This window comes from Panthera uncia, assembly GCF_023721935.1.
Source record: "Panthera uncia isolate 11264 chromosome C1 unlocalized genomic scaffold, Puncia_PCG_1.0 HiC_scaffold_3, whole genome shotgun sequence".
Lineage (NCBI taxonomy): Eukaryota > Metazoa > Chordata > Mammalia > Carnivora > Felidae > Panthera > Panthera uncia.
The window spans coordinates 9,205,410-9,220,337 of NW_026057584.1; the positions used below are offsets into that span (position 1 = coordinate 9,205,410).

Genomic DNA, 14,928 nt, shown 5'->3' on the forward strand with positions numbered 1-14,928 from the left:
TATATATATTATATATATATAGTTATATATATATAACAAGATATCCAACATCATTAGTCATTAGGGGAAAAGCAAATTAAAACCAAAATGAGATACCAGTGCATACTTACTGACTTGGCTATAATCAAAGACATAATTAGCAAGATTGTGGAAAAATGGGAACCCTTATACACTGCTCGTGGGAAAGCATAATGTTACCATATGACCCAATAATTCCCCTCCTAGATATCAACCTAGAAATGAAAACATGTTCACACAAATATGCAAATATTCATGGCAGCATTTCCATAATAGTCAAAAAATGGAAACATTCCAATTGTCCATTAACAGGTAAATGGATAAATAAAATGTGGTAGATCCATCCAGTATGTATTACTCAGCAATAACAAAGAATGAAATACTAATCATGCTACAACATGAATGAACTTCAAAATATTATGCTCAGTACAGGGCGCCTGGGTGGCTCAGTCGGTTGAGCGTCCGACTTCGGCTCAGGTCATGAGCTCGCAGTCTGTGAGTTCGAGCCCCGCGTCAGGCTCTGTGCTGACAGCTCAGAGCCTGGAGCCTGCTTCGGATTCTGTGTCTCCCTCTCTCTCTGCCCCTCCCCTGCTCATGCTCTGTCTCTCTTTGTGTGTCAAAAATAAATAAACATAAAAAACATTTTTTAAAAATATGCTCAGTAGAAGCCAGATGTGCAAGACCACCTACTGTATGATTCCATCTATATGAAATATCCAGAAAAAGGAAATCTACAGAGACAGAAAGTAGATTAGTAGTGACCTGGGGCTGGGGGATAGGAACAGGGACTGACTACAAATGACAAAAAAACTGCAAACTTTGTGAGGTAATGAAATGCTCTAAATTTGGATTGTGCTGATGGCTGCAGAACTCTATAAATTTGCTAAAAGTAATTAAGTTGTACACTTAAACAGGTGAATTTTATAGTATGTAAATTATACCTCATTAAAACTGCTTTAAAAAATAAAGGTAGGCATATTAATAGCTGAATAGACTCAGTTGAAGAAAAGTTAATTAGGTGTATTTTTTTCCTGGAATGTAAGAAAAAAGAAGATCTGGCAAGTGTGAAAAAAATAAGATATACTGCAAAATCTGATGTTTTGACATTCTGCCAGTGGGAATTTTAAAAGGAGAGGAGAAAGAATGAGGACACAAAATCAAATAAAAAGAGAGGGGAGGGGAATTTCAGAATGAAAGCTAGAACTCCTTTTTTAAGTTATTATTTAAATTCCAGTTAGTTAACATACATTAGTTTCAGGTATAGAATTTTGTTATTCAACACTTACATACAATACCTGGTAATCGTCAAAACAAGTGCCCTTCCCAATCCCCACCTCATATTTAACCAATCCCCCTGCCCACTTCCTCTCTGGTAACCACCAGTTACTCCGCCCATGTTTGTTTGTTTTGTTTCTAAAATTCCACATATGAGTAAAATCATATATTTGTCTTTCTCTGTGCATTATCAACAATAGCAAAACTATGGATAGAACCCCAAATGTCCATCAACTGATGAATGGATAAGGAAGAGGTGGTTTATATATACAATAGAATATTAGTCATAAAAAAGAATGAAATCTTGCCATTTGCAATGACATGGATGGAGCTAGAGTATTATGCCAAATGAAATGAATCAGTCAGAGAAAGGTAGAACTTTATATTAAAAAGGCTCATCAAGTACAGAGAATGAATATTTAAAACACATACCTAGATGTATTATGGTGAAATCTAGAACATCAAGGATGACAAACAAACCATAATGGTTACAGAAAGTAAAAGCGACTTACCTACAAGAAATGAAAATTGGATGGAAGTTGGAATTTTCCCATGCAACACCGAATTCAGGAAGACAGTGAAGAAAAATGACCAAAACTTAAGTGAACTTTAATTTTAAACGTACACAAACATTCATTCACGTATCAAAGTAAAATGAAGACATTTTCAGACTCAAAAATTTCACGGAGGGCATAGGAAGAGGGATGAGGAAAAGAAAATCGAGTTCCAGTTTTTAGCTTAAAAAAAGGTACTAAATAACTCCAGGCATTGGGAGAATAATAGAAGCCTAAGTATGTTTATTAAAAATTAAATTTCAACAACAACAAAAAAGGCAATACTTCCAATGTATCGGGGGGAAATATGGAGCAAAGGAAATGCCACCAATTCAAAAGCAGGTAAGAAAGAAGGTGAGAGAACCAGAAGAAATTCTTGTAAATATTAATAACTAAGAGAGTAAGAATAAATATAAATATACTAGTGATCAAAATAAATGTTAATGGAATAAAGTGACACAAAATATGAGAATATATAGATTGGATAGGAAATAAAATTCAGCTATATATATTTTTTATTGATCTAAAATTGGCATATGATATTATATTCAGGTATACAACATAATAATTTGATATTTGTATACACTACAAAGTCACCACAATAAGCTTCATTACCACTCATCACCATGCAATTGGTCCCCTCACCCATTTTGTCCACCCCCACCCCCATCCTCTCTAAATAACCACAGATCTGTTCTCTGTACTTATGAAGGGTTTTTGTTGTTTCTTTGTTTTTTAGATTCTACATATAAGTGAAATCATATGGTATTTGTCTTTTTCTGACTTATTTCACTGAGCATAATACCCTCAAGGTCCAGCCACATTGTTACAAGTGCCAAGATTTTCTTCTTTTTTATACCTGAGGAGTATTCCATTGTGTCGTATTATATAGAGAGTAGTTATATCATATATAATGTTGCAATGAACATAGGATTGAATATATCTTTTCAAATTAGCATTTTTGTTTTCTTCAGATAAATACCCAGAAGTAGAATTGATGGGTCGTATATATGATAGCTCTATTTTTCATTTTTTGAGGAACATCCATACTGTTTTCCACACTGGCTGTACTAATTTATATTCTGATTAATTGTTCATGAAGTTTCCTTTTCTCCACATCCTCACCAACACTTGTTATTTCTTGTCTTTTTGGCAATAGCCGTTCTGACAGGTGTGAGGTGATATCTCATTGGGTTTGGATTTGCATTTCTCTGCTGATTAGTAATGTTGGGCATATTTTCATAAGTCCATTGGTCATTTTTATTTCTTTTTTGAAAAAAAAACCTGTCTATTTAGAGCCTTTGCCCATTTTTAAATCAGACTTGGGTTTTTGCTATTGAGTTGTTTGAGTTCTTTATATATCTTATACATTAACTCCTTAGTGAACATATGATTTGCAAATATTTTCTCCCATTCAGTAGGCTGCCTTTTCATTGTTGATTGATGGTTTCTTTTGCTGTGCAGAAGCTTTTTAATTTAATGTATCCCATTTGTTTATTTTTGCTTTTGTTGCCTTTGCTTTTGAATCAAATGCAAAAATTCAACACCAAGACCAATGTCAAGGAGCTTATCACCTATGTTTTCTTCTAGGAATTTTCTGGTTTCAGGTCTTACATTCAAGTCTTTAATCCATTTGAGTTAATTTTTGTGTACGCTGTATTCTATTTATAAGGGACATAGAAAAAATAAAATGGCTCAAGAACACTGGAAATAAAGGGATTGGAAAAGACACATTAAACAAACACAAAGTAAAGAGTGCTCTGTAGCAAAACTAAAATCAAAAGCAAATGGAAGTTAGGTTGAAAAGCATTACAAAGAATGTAGAAGGTTATTTCATACTCATAAAATATACACTTCACCAGACTTCATGGTAAAAGTCATTATGTGTATGAAAATATCTTTAAAATATTGAGGGGACATGTTGTACAGCTATGTAGTGCCAGAGCTAGGGTTTGGAACACCTCTCCCCAAATTTCCTACCTACTCCCTCAGCTCCTACCCTCCATCCTGGCTGGCCTTAGATAGCACAATATTAATCACTACATTATATTACCCTTCAAACATGAAAAACCTGCAAAATCACATGCATTAGGCCACAAGAAAAATAACAACAGATTCTGAAATGGAAAACAATCTTAAGGAACACATTTTCTAAACACATGTCATAGATCAGAACAAACAACCAGGACAAAGGAACTCCTTCAATATTATCCACTGGGAAGATTTTAAAACTCTTTCCAAACAGTCCTTAGTTGAAAGAGAAAATCAGGATAGAAATTACAGATGAGTAAGAAATAAATTCTAATGAAAACATATAAAGCCACAAACATATAAGAACCACCGATATACCCAAAGTAGCAAAGAGATAAACATTCATGGCCTAAGAAACATTTTTTTAGAAAACAAGAGACACTGAAAAGTAAACTAAGTTTTAAATTTTTTTAAATGTTGATTTATTTTTGAGAGAGAGAGACAGAGTGTGAGCGGAGGAGGGACAGAGAGAGAGAGGGAGACACAGAATCCAAAGCAGGCTCCAGGCTCTGAGCTGTCAGAACAGAGCCCGACATGGGGCTCGGAGTCACGAACCCACGAACCGTGAGATCATGACCTGAAGTCAGACACCCAACCGACTGAGCCACCCAGGCGCCCCAATAAACTAAGTTTTAAATCAAAGTATTAAGAAAAGAGATCAAGGAAATTCCACCCCCCAAGGAAATTGAAGACAAAAATGAGGAAAGAAAAAAAAAATGAAAATAAAGAAAAGCAGAATTTAATTAAATCTCAAACAAAAAAAATAAGAGTAATGGATCAATACAACCAAAAGATGATTCCTTGAAGAGAACAACAAAATGGAAAATTTGATCAAGAGAATGAAAGACGGGTGGCTGGGTGGCTCACTCGGTTAAGCGACTGACCTCAGCTCAGGTCATGACCTCACAGTTGGTGAATTCAAGCCCCACTTTGGGACCTATGCTGACAGCTCAGAGCCTGGAGCCTGCTTCAGATTCTGTGTCTCCCTCTCTTTGCCCCTCCCTGACTCACTCTCTCTCTCTCTCTCTCAAATATAAATAAACATTAAAAAAAAGAGAGAGAGACCAAAAGAAAAGACATAAATGAACAATGCTAGGAATGAGGAAAAGGATGTGTCTGCAGTTAAGGAAAAGATTAAAACTTTACAAAAGAAATCTTTATATATTAAAACTTTACAAAAGAAATCCCTGTATATTAAAACTTTACAAAAGAAATCCTTGTATAATTTTCTACCAATAAATATGACAACCTAGAAAAAAAAGCTTACTTTTTAGGACAATATGAATCATCAAAACTGACAGTCAACATGAGAACTAAATAGAATTAAAAGTGATAGAATAAATGTATAATGTACTTTGAGACCTACCCTATCCCTGCCTTCTCCCCACACCTACACACACAAATATCCGTTTCAGAGGCACCTGGATGGCTCATTCAGTTAAGTATCTGACTCTTGATTTCTGCTCAGATCATGATCCCACAGTTGTGAACAGAGTCCTATGTCAGGCTTTGCTCTGGGTGTGGAGTCTGCTTAAGATTCTCCCTCTCTCCTTCTCCCTCGGCCCCTCCCCTGCTCACTCTCTCTCTCTCAAAAAATAAAAACAGTAACAAATATCAGTTTCAAACAGTTTTATGGACAATTTCCAGCAATCCTTCACAAAACAGAAAATGTCCATATTAAACAAACCATTTCAATATATTTTTTTTAATTTCAAATCACCCCAAATCATCAATAGACTACTATATTTCTTCTATAAATGCCAGATAAATACAAAGTAAATGAAAATCCTCAATAATTAGCAAACCAAATTCAACAATACATTAAAAGATAATACACCATGTTCAAGTGGAATTTATTCCAAGGATACAAGGGTGGTTCAATATCAGGAAATTGATCTACATGATACACACATTAATAAAATAAAGGATACAGGTTATATGATCATGTCAACAGATGCAGAAAAAGTATTAGACAAAACTCAACATCCATTTATGATAAAAATTCTCAACAAAGTAGGTTTAGAGTGAACACATCTCAGCATAATAAAGGGCATAAATGACCCACAGCTAACATCATGCCCAATAGGGAAAAGTTAAAAGTGTTTCCTCTAAGATCATGAACAGGACAAGGATGCCCTCCATCTTGCCACTTGTATTCAACACAGTACTGGAAGTCCTAGCTATAGCAATCAGACAAGAAAAAGAAATAAAAGGCATCCAAATCAGTAAAGAAGATATAAAACACTCACTGTTTGCAGATGACATGATACTATATGTGAAAAAAAACTAAAAACCACCAAAAACACTATTAAATCTAATAAATACATTCAGTAAATTTTCAGGATACAAAATTAATATACAGAAATCTGTTGCATTTTCTCTACACTAATAATGAACTAACAGAAAGAGAAATTAAGAAAACAACCCCATATACAATTGCATCAAAAATAGTAAAATACTCAGGAATAAACTTAACCAAGGAGGTGAAAGAACAGTACTCTGAAAACTATAAGATATTGATGAAAGAAATTGATGATGACACAAATAAATATACTATGGTCATGGATTGGAAGAATTAATGTTAAAATTTCCATGCTACCCAAAGCAATATACAGATTCAATGTAATTTTTATTAAAATACCAACAACATTTTTTTCACAGAACTAGAACAAATAACCCAAAAATTTGTATGGAACCACAAAGGATCCCACGTATCTAGAGAAATCTTGAGAAGGAAAAACAAAGCTGAAGGCATCACAATCCCAGATTTCATGATATACTACAAAGCTATGATAATCAAAACATTATGGTACTGGCACAAAAATAGACACAAAAATTGATGGAACAGAATAGAGAGCTTGAAAATAAACCCACACTTATACAGTTAAGTAAACTATGACAAAGGAGGCAAGGATAAGGGGAAAAGACAGTCTCTTCAATAAATGGTGCTGGGAAAACTGGACAGCTACGTGCAAAAGAATGACACTGGATTGCTATCTTACACCATACACAAAAATAAACCCAAAATGGCTTTAAGACCTAAATGTAAGACCTAAAACCATAAGACTCCTGAAAGAAAACATAGGTAGTAACCTCTTGGACATAGGTAGTAAACTCTTAGCAATGTATTTTTTTGGATCTCTTTAGGCAAGGGCAACAAAAGCAAAACTAAACAGCTGGGACTACATCAAACTAAAAAGGTTTTGCACAGTGAAAGACACCATTAACAAAATAAATAGTCAGCCTACTAAAGGGGAGAAGATATTTGCAAATGATATATTCCATAAGGGGTTAGTATCCAAAACACATAAAGAACTCTTACAACTCAACATCAAAAAAGCCCCAACAATCCAATTAAAAAAATGGACAGAGGACCTGAATGGACATTTTTTCGAAGAGGACATAAAGACAGCAAACAGACATAGGAAAAGATGCTCAACGTCACTCATCATTAAGGAAGAGCAAATCCAAACTACAATGGGATATCACCTCACATCTGTCAGAATGGCTGGAATCAAAAAGACAAATAACAAGTGTTGGCAAGGATGTGGAGAAAAAAAAAAAAAAACTTGTACCCTGTTGGTGGGAATGCAAACCGGTGCAGCCATTATGTAAAAACAGTATGGAGGTTCCTCAAAAAATTAAAAATAGACATACCATATGATCCAGCAGTCTACTTCTGGGTATTTATCTGAACAAAATGAAAACAGTAATTCAAAAAGATACATGCACCCTAGGTTCATTGAAGTACTGTTTATGATCGCCAAGATAGAGAAGCAACCTGTTTCCATCAATAGATGAATGATTAAGGAACATGTGGTGTGCGTGCGTGTGTGTGTGTGTGTGTGTGTAATATTACTCAGCCATAAAAAAAGAAGGAAATCTTGTCATTTGCAATGGCGGGTGACTTAGAAGGTATTATGTTAAGTAAAACAAGTCAGAGAAAGACAAATACTAAATGATTTCATTTATGTGTGGAATCTAAAAAATAAATGAATAAACAAAACAAAACAGAAACAGACTCATACATACAGGGAACAAAATGATGACTGCCAGAGAGGAGGTAAGTAAGGGAATGGGCAAAACAGGTGAAGGGGATTAAGAGGTACAAACTTCCAGTTATAAAATAAGTAAATCAAGGGATGTAAAGTACAGCACAGGGAATAGAGCCAGTAATATTATAATAATTTTGTTTGGTGACAGATGGTAACTAAACTTACTGTGGTGATCATTTCATAATGTATACACATGTTGAATCACTCTGTTGTACACCTGAAACTAATATAACATTGTATGTCAACTATCCTTTGATTAAAACAAAAAACAAACCCCAATTAACAAAAACCAAAAGACATCAACTCACAAACTCAAGGTCTGGAAACCCCAAAAGGATAAACGCAAAACAAAAACAAAAAATTTAAAAAAAAATTTTTAACGAATCTAGACTCATTACAGTATACATTCTAAGAGAAAAATCTTAAAAGCATTCAGAGAAAAACTTCGTGAGTCACAACCAAACGTCAAGCAATAAACTTTGAAAACTGCCAGTTAATCAACCAATCAATCAATGACTGGAAGTTCCTGGTGTGGTGCAGGATTCAAAAACTCCAATCTTCCCCAACTCACACAAGCCATACAGATTTCTGTTGGAAAGACCGTAAAAGTTGAGAAAAGCATCTAAGAATGTTACTGAAGACATGAAACTATGTATGGTGAGGCTTCACCAGGAGGAAGTAAAGTGAAAGAAGACACCAGAGAGGCAGGCAAGCAGAGAGCCACTTTTGACTTAGGGGCATTTGCTGATCCTAGAGAATCAGAACCTCAGGTCTGACAGCTTTAAGGGGAGAGAGGGACAGAAATGAAGTCTAGAGTCCATACAAGATGGAGGGTCCAGGGGTGCCTGGATGGCTCAGTGGGTTAAGCGTAAGATTCTTGGTTTTGGCTTTGATCATGATCTCACAGCTCACGAGTTCAAGCCCCGCAACAGGCTCTGAGCTGACAATGTGGAGCCTGCTTGGGATTCTCTGTCTCTGCCTCTCTCTCTGCTCTTCCCCGCTCACTCTCTGTTTCTCTGTCTCAAAAACAAACAAACAAACAAAAAGATGGAGGGTCCAGCGGGAGTCCCAGCTACCACCACCACATCTTCCCAGTGAGAATTCCGTGAAGGGGGCAGCTGTAGCCTGGAATAATGGCACTCCCAGAGAACCACCTGGCTTCACCCAGGTGCTCTCAGACGCTGACCCATGTTCAAGAGTTTTCAGAGACACCTGGGTTTGGCAAACAGAAACCCTTTCCAAACCTTCATTGCAGTCCTTGATTTACCTACAAATAATTTCCCCAATACAATGCTAATACACAAAAACACCCAGCAAAATGATCTTTGTAATCAGAAGAAAATTTATCCCTTTGTGGAAAGGGGAAAATGGTAACTTTACAATGGAGGAGCCTGGCAAATGCCACCCTAATTAAATAATCAAGGTCAACTTCCCTGGTGGTAAGTCAGGTTGGCTATATCCCCAGATATGATGTGATGAGAAGGGCACTTCACTTCTGTGGTATTCTCTCAAAAAACCCTCAACCTCAGTCTAATCATGAGAAAAACATAAAGATGAACAAAAATTTAAAAATGGTCTACAAGATGGGGCACCTGGGTGGCTCAGTCAGTTAAGCGGCCGACTTAGGCTCAGGTCATGATCTCGCAGTCTGTGAGTTCGAGCCCCGCATCAGGCTCTGTGCTGACAGCTCGGAGCCTGGAGCCTGTTTCAGATTCTGTGTCTCTCTCTCTTTGACCCTCCCCCGTTCATGCTCTGTCTCTCTCTGTCTCAAAAATAAATAAACGTTAAAAAAATTTTTCTAAATGGTCTACAAAAAATAAAAATAAACAAAGAACTAAAAAAACGCCCCAAACCCAGAAAACTAAAATAACTAACCAAATAAGAACAAAAACAAAACAAAAAGAAAAAAAAAACAGCCTACAAAATGCCTGACCAGTAGTACTCTTCAAACTATTAAGATCATGAAAAACAAAGCGAGACTGAGAACTTGTCACAGACCAGATGGAATAAGTGACAGGCTGGCTAGATTAAATGTGGAGCCCTGGACTGGATCCTAAAAACAGAATATGTGCGTTGATGGAAAATCTGTTGAAACTGAAAACAAGTCCGGGGTTTAATTCACGCTGACGTTACCAATATTGGTTTTTCATTTTTGAAAAACGTAACCAGAGTCACGTAAGAGGATAATGTCGCAGGAAATAAGCCTGGGTGTGCAGAATACGGAAACTTCTGTACTGCCTTTGCGACTTTTCTGTAAGCATAAAATTATGCCAAAATTAAAAGTTTATTTAAAAAAATTGTGAGAACCAGCAGAAACAACAGAAAACAGGGCTACAAACACCTCCTATGTTGAAAATATCAGATGCCAATATAAAACATCTCTAATCTAAGTATTTTATAAAGTCTTTCCATAAAAGAAACCTACAGCAAACATCATCCATAACTGTGCAGTGATAAAAACTTTCCCTTTGAAATTAGGGTCAAGATGGAATCATTACCATCAGTACTTGTATTTGTCATGTACAAAGTACCTAGCACACACAGTAAGGCAAGAAAAAGGAGTAATACGTAGAAGGATTAGATCAGAAGAAGCAGAACTGTCATTGTGTTTACATTATGTAAAACCACATATACACACACACACACACACACACACACATATATATATATATGTCATTAGAATTCAAAAGAGTTTGGCAAAGTTTTCATTTATTTTTGTATCTTTGTTACAAGCAGCTAGACAGCCTATTTTAAATTATGTAGATTTGATATAAAGATATCAAGTATCTATGAATAAATCTAGCAGAAGTATAAGACCTCTATAGAGAGAAATATAATTTTTATTAGAAAATCTAGTTCAATTAGTAATACGCATATACCACAGTAATGAGATAGAAGACACAATATTGTAAAGGTATCAATCCTCTGCAAACTGATCTATAGATTCAACGCGATCTAAATGAATTCCTGGCAAGATATTGACAAGCCAATTTGGAGACGCAAAGGGCCAAGCCACTTTGGAAGAAAGGAAGGTAAGAAGATTTACTGCCACAGATATCAAAAGTTCATCTGAAGTCGTGGTCACAATGACAACGTGGTGCGTGGGGAGTAAGAAAAGGCTCGTGCAGGCCAATGCTGGAAGAGAGAGCCCTTGAAATGGGCCCTGCATACAAGACCACTGAGTAGTGAAGACAGTGGTGTTGGCAGATCAGCAGGGGAAAAGGATAGTGTAACTCATAAAAGTTTCCTCAGGAAAAAAAAAATTTTGATAAGAATCAAATTAGAGCCTTTCAACCGTAGATCAGATGGGAAGCAATTCAGTCTCAGATAAGATGAGACATTTGGGGGGAAGAAACATTCACCCAGATCAAGTCTGTGTATAGCGGAGGTTGCGGGGCGGGGGGGGGGGGGTCCATCACGAGTGACATAGGCTATAAAACCATCACAGGCCTGGGAGAAAGCAAGTAAAAACAGCACTGAAACCAAACTGCTGACAGAATCAACCTGGAAGAACAACCCAGGGGATGGAGAAAAAATCCCCAAAGCACTTACAATCATCCAAAAGCCTCAATCGATCAAGCAAGAGCCTGAAGATGGGATGGGGTGTGTGTGTGTGTGTGTGTGTGTGTGTGTGTGTGTGTGTGTATATATATATATATATATATCTAAAAAACAAAATGTAGCTTACAGTGGAGTCTGCAGAGATCTAGAGACAAATTCAGATCCCTCATCTGTCCCCCCTCCAAAAAAAAACACAACCAACTTTACAAAAAATAGAAATAACAAGAAATGAAAAAGCTACTTAAAAAATAATTGTTGTGGAAGAAAAGTTTGAGACCACCATTCTGAGCAGAAAGTTAAAAAGTGAAAGAGGTGAAAATTTAGGGGGCAGATAAAAGCTGTGAAGGCTAGCATTGCTTCAGTGGAAGAATCACTTTGCCCCCAAATTGAAAAAGGAAACGTTTTGGAGATGTGAGAGAAGAAACTTCCTGTGCAATGAAGATAGAGTTGAATCTGCCGTCTTATGAACACAAGAACTGTGGTTAAAGAGTGGAATTCATCAGTAATTTTTGGTTCACTTTAATTATTTATAACAACGAGGGTGCATCTAGCTCATAAAATCAATACTATAATAAGTCTATATTGTACATTGTCAGCTTTAACAAGATAAAGTCACCATAAACAGAGTTCAAAGACAAGGAGAGTATATATCTTTCAGAATATTTAGCAAATTCTCCCTTTTCATCAAAGAAAGGACAGTCATGTCAACTGAATAACATCGGCCATAAATAAAGCAGCAATTCACAAAAGAGGCAGATGGCCAATAAACATGAAAAACTGTCCAACCTCCCCCTGTAATTGGGAAAATGCACATTAAAAGAAGGTGCAGCTCCTTATCCAGCACCTTTGCAAAGGTTGGGCATGGGGAGATGGTTTATCTCATTTGATATTGTTAAGATAACATATCGGGTCAGCTACTTAGAAAGGCAATTTGGCAGGATCTATAGACAAGTAAATATTAGTAACCTCTGCCTCCACGATTCCACGTTTTGGGTTGTTGACACAAGACAGATACTCATAAGCGTGCAAAAATATAAGGAAATAGATTATTCTTATCATAGCTTGTTGGTAAAGTGAACAATCAAATCTGACCTAAATTGTCCATCAATGGGGAGTGGGGGAGGATTTAAAAATTATGGCATATCGATTCTATGGGATAGCAATAGCTATTAAAATAGCTCTTAAAAAGAATGAAGTATGGAGCACCTGGGTGGCTCAGTCGGTTGGGCATCCGACTTCAGCTCAGGTCATGATCTCACAGTCCAGGAGTTCGAGCCCTGTGCTGACAGCTCAGAGCCTGGAGCCTGCTTCGGATTCTGTGTCTCCCTCTCTCTCTGCCCCTCCCCTGCTCATGCTCTCTCTCTTTCTGTCTCAAAAATAAATTAAAAAAAAAAAAACATTTTTAAAAAAGAATGAAGTAGATCTATATGATTATTAAGGTGATCTCTAGGATCTTCACTCTTAAAATAAGAGAAAATGAAAAATGCAAAACAGCATATACAATATAATCCCATTTATTAAAAACACAAAGCACAGAGTGCGTATATAGGAAAATAAGCTATACATGGAAATACGTAGAAAACGATCTGAAAGGCTGTGCCTGAAACACTTAATAGGACACAGATTAGAAGCTGCATTGGGGTAGGCAGTAAACAGGAATTTTTCCCTCTACATACCTTCATTTGGTGTAAAATTTTATGAACAAGAATGTATAATGTATTCCTTTTGTATTAAACAATACATTAACTAAAAATATTAAGTAATATCATTTCTGACGCAATGCTAGAGAGTAAGATAGGATTTCTACCTCCCTCCTCACCGCCTTTTTCTTTTTCTTTTTGTTTGTTTGTCCGAGGCATAACCCATTCCAGAACAGAAAATCAAAGTAAAGACAAAAATACTGAGCCTGCACTACTCTTTGGCGGTCTGGGCCTTTCTCTTCCCTTTTACTTCCTTTGGTCATGATGATGAGGAAGAAACCCCCCCAGCCAGAGACAGGAATGGCGCAGGCGCTGACAGAAGCCTGTTCACAGGACAGGTGTGAGACCATAGCACCCAGTGTTTGAACCTGTCAGATGTTTCCCCTGAACTTTATGTTTTCTCAACTGCCTTCTTTGAAATGGCTCGTGAAAGTAGGGGACGCCTGAGGGAAACGAGAAAGTTCAGAGGTCATGAACAAAAAACAAATCCCTGTCCTAAAACCCTGGGACTTCAGACGGGCCTCTGTCTGAGCAGCATGACAAAACAGGAAAGTCATGTGTGCAGATGAAAACCTGATTTCCTCATTGCCTAGTCCTCTACTTTATTTACGTTGCTAGTGAGCTTTCTTGGAAACTAGGTAAAGTAGAGATTTAGGTTAGTGTCTTTAGAAGGACACCGGAGCAAACAGGCCATGGCCAGAGAGAGAGGTTCAAAGGGAGGGAGATGAAGACTAACCTGGTGCTGAGGTCGCTGCCCCCCATCAGCCATCTTTCCACTCTGGGCCCCGCCTGGGCCCCGCCTGGGCCTCAAGTGTGGCCTCCGAACCCTCCAGTTGGGGTGGCCTGGGTCAGGGTAGCTGCTGAGCCCAGAGCAGGAAGTTTGTGAATTGACTCACGCAGAGGCAGCTCCGCCCAAATGGGGAAAAGGGAAGTGAAAGTATCTCTCAGCTGCTGGGCAGACAGACTTGTGGCAGCAGGAACAAAGGAGTGACAGTCAGGGCCCGGAGGAGCAGGGCCAGCCCCCCGGGGGGGGGCACTTCGGTGTGCAAAGACACAGAAATATCTATGTGTCCATAAGTGTTTCTGTCCTTCTATCTAAGGTCCCCGAGGGTAATAGGGGTGGGGAGAGGGGAGCTGTGTGTTTGTCACCTTCCCCTCGCCAACGAGGCTGTGGGGGGACAGAGGGAGAGACAGAAACTTAAAATCTCCCTTCCTGCGGGAGAGCCTGGACCCCAACCAGGTAAGGTCCCAGCATGGGAACACAGGGCTGGAGAGAGCACAAATGCTCAGCATCATAAACCCGGGGGAATGTGCTTAGTGTTCCTGGAACTCAGTCAGACGTCAGGGAGAAATCAGCAAGGCTGCAGCCAAGGTGATGACGGTGGCTAATATCTCAGGTGCAAAGGTTTAAGGTGCCCCCAACTTCTGAATTGCATCCAGGGAGAAGGAGACACGTGGAGAGAAGTCGCTGGAATGCTGACCGGCACAGGCTTCCCTTGGATGCAGATGGAGATTGGAACCGAGATGATCTGGAAGCAAATACATGGGCAGGCGAGCCCCGCTGGGAGGGTGACCTTCTGCCTCCGACTCCTGTCTGTTCACAGATTTCTCATTCGGATTTGGAGTCATCATTCCACAAAGCATGAGACTTAATTCCATTTGAAACTGCAGGGGAAAGAGGTTTCTACCCTCTTTCCGTGGATGTTCTGTCTTCCCCACAGAGGGGTGAACATC

The 14,928-nt window shown here is 38.0% G+C and overlaps 1 protein-coding gene across 6 annotated transcripts in view; it reads right to left on the reverse strand.

Moving 5' to 3' along the window:
- The window catches only part of SP100 (SP100 nuclear antigen), a 97,665-nt gene extending 83,618 nt beyond the window's left edge, over positions 1 to 14,047 (reverse strand). For 4 of the 6 annotated variants that reach the window (XM_049614745.1, XM_049614743.1, XM_049614744.1 and 1 more), the window contains exon 1: positions 13,931 to 14,043. In XM_049614745.1, coding sequence (XP_049470702.1) covers positions 13,931 to 13,956 — 26 coding nt within the window. In that variant the 5' untranslated portion in view covers positions 13,957 to 14,043. Of the gene's footprint in view, positions 1 to 13,930 lie in introns of all 6 variants that reach the window. The other 2 variants (XM_049614746.1, XM_049614748.1) reach the window with 2 other exon arrangements.
- Between the last annotated feature and the right edge of the window lie 881 nt (positions 14,048 to 14,928).